General features: G+C 43.9%; 1 protein-coding gene across 1 annotated transcript; it reads right to left on the minus strand.

The window, feature by feature from the left end:
* Positions 1–1,514: 1,514 nt before the first annotated feature.
* On the minus strand, positions 1,515–5,174 carry LOC109433671 (cuticle protein). Its single transcript, XM_019710125.3, has 2 exons — positions 4,776–5,174; positions 1,515–2,530 (listed from the first exon to the last, which is right to left on the minus strand). The coding sequence occupies exons 1-2, from the start codon at positions 4,785–4,787 to the stop codon at positions 1,649–1,651; spliced, it is 894 nt and encodes a 297-aa protein (XP_019565670.2). The 5' UTR covers positions 4,788–5,174; the 3' UTR covers positions 1,515–1,648.
* Between the last annotated feature and the right edge of the window lie 315 nt (positions 5,175–5,489).

The raw sequence follows: 5,489 nt of genomic DNA on the forward strand, positions 1-5,489 counted from the left end.
GGGGAAGTATTACCGGAGTGGAGCGGACCTGGTGTGATGGTTAGAACACTTGACTATCACGCTGAGGACCTGAGGAAGGGAAGTAAAGCGTGGGTCCCGAGATGAACTAGCCTAGGGCTAAAAATCTCGTTTAAACAGATAAAAAAAAAAGTATTACCGGAGGAATGGATGGAAGGTATCGCGTGTTTCATCTACAAAAAGGGCGACAAGTTGGATTGCGGGAACTATCGCGGGATAGTTTTATACCGCTGTCTATCACCGATTGCAAGGGAGTTCGTGGTGCAATATCAGGCTGGATTCATGGGTGAACGCGCTACAACGGACCAGATGTTCGTCATGCGCCAGGTGTTTCAGAAATGCCGCGAATACAACGCGCCCACACATCACTTGTTCATCGATTTTAAATCGTCGCGACGTATGATACATTCGATCGATACCAACTACACATAGCAAAATTATGCACGAATACGGATTCCCGGATAAACTGATACGATTGATCAAAGCGACGATGGATCAAGTGATGTGAGTAGTTCGATTATGTAGGACACTCTCGAGTCCCTTCGAATCTCGCAGAGAGTTACGGCAAGGTGATGGTCTTTCGTGCTTGCTATTCAACATCGCCTTAGAAGGTGTAATAAGGAGAGCGGGGATTAACACGAGTGGAACGATTTTCACGAAGTCCGTTCAGGTGCTGGGCGGAAATGTTCATTCAACTAAAGAGTGAAGCAAGGCGGATCGAATTAGTCATTAATGTGTCGAAGACAAAGTACATGATGGCAAAGGGCGCCAGGGAGGAATCACCGCGCCCACCACCCCGAAATTCTATCGACGGTGATGAAATCGAGGCGGTTGAAGAATTCGTGTACCTGGGCTCACTGGTAACCGCCGACAACGACACTCGTAGAGAAATTCAGAGACGCATTGTGGCAGGAAATCGGGCTTCCTTTGGACTCCGCAAAACTCTACGATCGAATAAAGTTCGCCGTAACACGAAGTTTACTATCTACACAACACTGATTAAACTGGTAGTCCTCTATGGGCACGAAACATGGACCCTACATGCAGAGGACCAACGCGCCCTTGGAGTTTTCGAACGGAAGGTGTTGCGTACCATCTACGGCGGAGTGCAGATGGAAGGCGGAACTTGGAGAAAGGGCGAATGAACCACGAGCTGCATCAGCTGCTGAGAGAACCAACCATCGTCCATACCGCGAAAATCGGGAGGCTACGGTGGACGGGTCACGTCATCAGGACATCGGATAGCAACCCGACTAAAATGGTTCTCGAGAGTCATCCGACCGGGTACAAGAAGATGAGGTGCCCAGCGATCTAGGTGGGTCGATCAAGTGGAGGACGATCTGCGGGCCCTTCGCAGAGTGCGGAACTGGAGCTGCACAGCCATGAACCGAGCTGAATGGAGACGACTCCAACGCACAGTAGAGGACACTCAGGCCTTAGTCTGTCCGGTAAGGTAAGTATGACGGTGAATAAAACTCAATTCCATTTGATTAGCAATTATAGATATATTCAACAAAATGGTTCAACATATTCGGCGGGTCGGTTGCACCATCGATGACTTCGGTTTCCTCTGTCTTCCTGAGTATTTTTCGTGGGAAAGCTGTCGTCTCACAACCGGCTGGCTGGCTGTTTACCAAGCGTAGTGAGAGCTGGCATCCTGGAAGCTCACGTGTGAAACTTGGGCTTCCGGAGCGGCATAGGTCAGCGTTTTGGCGGCAACGACCGGGGCAGCGTGAGCGTAGACGGGCGCGGCATGAGCGTACACTGGCTGAGCGGCAAGGGTCTTCACGTAGGTTGGCTGCTGAACCAGGGTCTTGGTGTACACAGGTTCGGACACGACGGTCTTGGCCAGAACCGGTTGAGCTACGAGGGTTTTGGTAACTGGAGCGGCGTAGGTGACTGGAGTTGAGTGGTGCACGAAAGACTTGGCGTACGTGGTTGGCTGTGCGACTACGGTTTTAGCGTAAGTTGGTTCGTGGACGTATTGTACCGAGGGGTGGGCTACGGCTACAGAGTGGGTCGTGGCTGGAGCCGAGTAGTGCACAGCTGGCTGGGCGTAGGTGGTCAGAGTCTTGGCAACTGGGGCGGCATAGGTGACAGCAGGCTGAGCGTAGGCCAGGGTCTTGGCAACTGGGGCAGCATAGTGGACAGCAGGCTCGGCATACGTCGTCAGAGTCTTAGCTACCGGGGCGGCATAGTGGACAGCTGGTTGGGCATAGTGAACCTCGGGTTGAGCGTAGTGGACGGCAGGTTGGGCGTAGGTCAGGGTTTTGGCGACCGGAGCAGCATAGTGGACAGCGGGTTCAGCATACGCCACGGTCTTGGTCACTGGAGCAACGTAGTGGACCTCAGGTTCAGCGTAGGCCAGAGTTTTGGTCAGCTTGGCTGGTTCGCTGCGGGTGAACGAGCTGTAGCTGACGGCTGAGGCCGGCGAGTAGTGAGCCGTGTGGTGGTGATCAGCTTCAAGGAAGGCTGCTCTGGCACAGGCCAGGGCGGCGAAGAGTACAACCATCTGCAAAAAAAAGGGGTGGAAATTGAAGGAAATTACAACAAGAATTAATACAATAAATTTCCGAGAAATTTCTAGTTAAATTGGTAGTCTAATGCTTAAAGTCTTTCTTGCGGAATCCTGCTGCACTATTACAAGAACTGCTAAAGTTCTAACACAACTGTTTGGAAAGTTTCAGGCAACTTCTTAGAAGAATTTTCAACAAAACTTCTGGTGAAATATTATCCGGGGTAGAGAAAAAGCTCAAAAATACCATATTCTGATATTGAGATCAAAATGTGATATTGGTTTGATTGATATAAGAGATAAAAGATCTAAAACTAATATCTGAAATTTACTCCTGGAACAACTTAACCAGATCGTATTTAGACCTTGTAAGATCTAATCAATAGCAGCGAGCTATCCGTTTGATCTTGAAATCAAGGATCGGATTATTCGCCTCACTCCATCCATATTCACTCCTCTTTGCTGAAGCGAATCGAGAAAGATGCAGCAAACGGATTGTCGTGATCAAACACGCAACCCCATCACTAGTGGGAAGCGATGCGCAACTTGCTAGACATGGATATTGGATATTCGGTGCCGTTCGTCGCAGTTTGGATCGCAAGCGAATGAATGAATGGCGAGTGGCGAAGAATGCTGGTGAGTGATCGAAGCGGCTATTATCCTAACTAGAAGAGAATTTCTGCATGTAATGCATACACTTTTAGTGTATTGTTGTTGAAATGCTATATTAGCAAAGAAAATAATAAACATGTTTGAAAACATCAAAAATTCGTATGCACAATATCACTCGTATCACTCACAAATCGCATCACCGCTCGATCGCTTGCGATGCTAATGTGGACGAATGAGTAATTTCCAAGTGTGGCTTCTCGCCGTTCGCCGGAGTTTGCTGTCGTCGCTGACAAGCCAACACACAAACTGAAGCGACATCCGTTCGCTGCTGACTGTCTTCGAATGTGGAAGAAGATGAAAAGTGGAAATCAGGAACCCTGCTTGAAATATCAAATTTTGATATTGTTCAGATGTTCTTGGAACATTTTTCAGATATTTATCTCTTATATCAATCAATCCAATATTACGTTCTGATCGTCATTACAGAGGTGAAGCCCGGGATGGAACTATGAATATTATTTAGTTTTGACCGGAAATTCTAATGGAAATTTTTAAGAAAATTAAGCAAAATCCACGATGAGTTTCTGATTAAATTTCTAACTTAGCTTTTCATGGAAATTTGTTGTGAAATTTGTGGAAAATCTGTGCCGGAAATTTGTCGATTTTTACAAAAAACAAGTTTTTTCTTCAGAAATTTCCTCTGAAATTGTCTCAAGAAATTTATGAATTTCGTCTAGAGTCTGACTAGTTCACCACATCTTTAATACAGGAAAACATCTTAAGAGCCTAACTACATTTTTCTGAAGTAATACATTCAAAAACATCCTTGTTGGATTTGTATTATTATTATCTTTATTATCAAGATTTTCATCCAGGGGCTGGTTCATCTTCGACCTTGTTGGCTATGTAAAACCAAACCCTTGAATTCCAAAAAAATCTTCAAAACTCCGATGAAAATTCCTGGAATTCTGTTTAGAATTTCTTGGATTTTTTTTTTCAAAAACATCCGGCAGAAATCAACAAAAATATTCCTGAAATTCAAAATATTTTCAGGAATCCTCGACAGAAATTAGCACAAATTTCTAGCAGGAACGTTTTTATATTAAATTCCATAGAGTTTTGGAGATCCATCAGAGTTCAAGCGAAGATTTTCTTCAGGTTTTTTGGTAAAAAACTTTTACAACTGCACAAAACTAAATGAAAAAAAAAAATGACAAGTTTCATATTTTATAAGTAGTTGAATTGATAACTGCAGTCTGTTCGATTAGGACTCAACATATAATTAACATCTTCCCAGTAGACAGAAGTTTTAACTTTTTATGGTAAAATTAAAATCCAAAGCTGTCTCTTGCACCACTTCTTCTTGTTTCACATTTTTATTCACAAAGTAATATTTTGATGGTTTGTCTTTTTCATTTATTTTGTTCCTTAAAAAATGGTTCACTCTTGATTTTTTCATAGTCACTGTATTCATGTTTTCACTTATTCACAGGCTTCAAACATTGCACAACATCAGTCAGTTCTTACACCTTATACAAAATGTTCAATCTCTTCTCTTCATTTCCGAAACTTCTTTCTAATCCGCCCAAAATAAACGGCCAAACACTGCGATCACACACAGACGGCTCACCTTAAACGCCATTATGTTGCTGCGAACTTGCACTGTCGATGCGTGCGACGAACCGATTTAGTCGAATTAAAGTTAACTGAAGCAATGACAATGTTCTGCCCGGTGAGCCAAATATTTATATGGAAAATCAAAACTTTTTTTCTTCTCCGTACGAAGGAGCGCCCTTTGACAAACGTGGCGGCACGACAATCATGGGCCGACACGTGGTAGTTGGTTACCACCGGTCCAACGAACAGAGGATGACCTTCCCGTTAGTAGATTTGTGTACTAGGCTTCAGGACCGGCGGCGTTGGAAGCTGGGTGGAAGAAAACAGAAGCAGGAAAATCAAATGTCGAAATCATTTCTACAACACCGGTAACAACAAATCTTACCGCTTTTGGGGGCGATTCGAATCGGGTTAGATAGATAATAAAAGGGATAGGGGTGATATGTGACCCCACAATTTATGAATCGGCAAAAGTGGCCACAGTTTATGGATCACTCATTTGAACAACATGGTGATTCATAAATAGTGTACAAAATAAGGGTGATTCGTCGGTGTGGGGTCACTGTACTTGTAAAACGGAACCATTGTTTCATAGAATTAATGTCAAATTTTTCGAGAGTGATAATCAACGCTCAAGTTTTCACTTAGAAATACAGTGTTTATGGAACAACAATAAATTTTTGTTTATAAAAAAAAAACAAACAGTAAATGTAGAAAAAAAAAAGAA

This window comes from Aedes albopictus, chromosome 3 (assembly GCF_035046485.1).
Source record: "Aedes albopictus strain Foshan chromosome 3, AalbF5, whole genome shotgun sequence".
NCBI classification, from domain to species: Eukaryota; Metazoa; Arthropoda; class Insecta; order Diptera; family Culicidae; genus Aedes; species Aedes albopictus.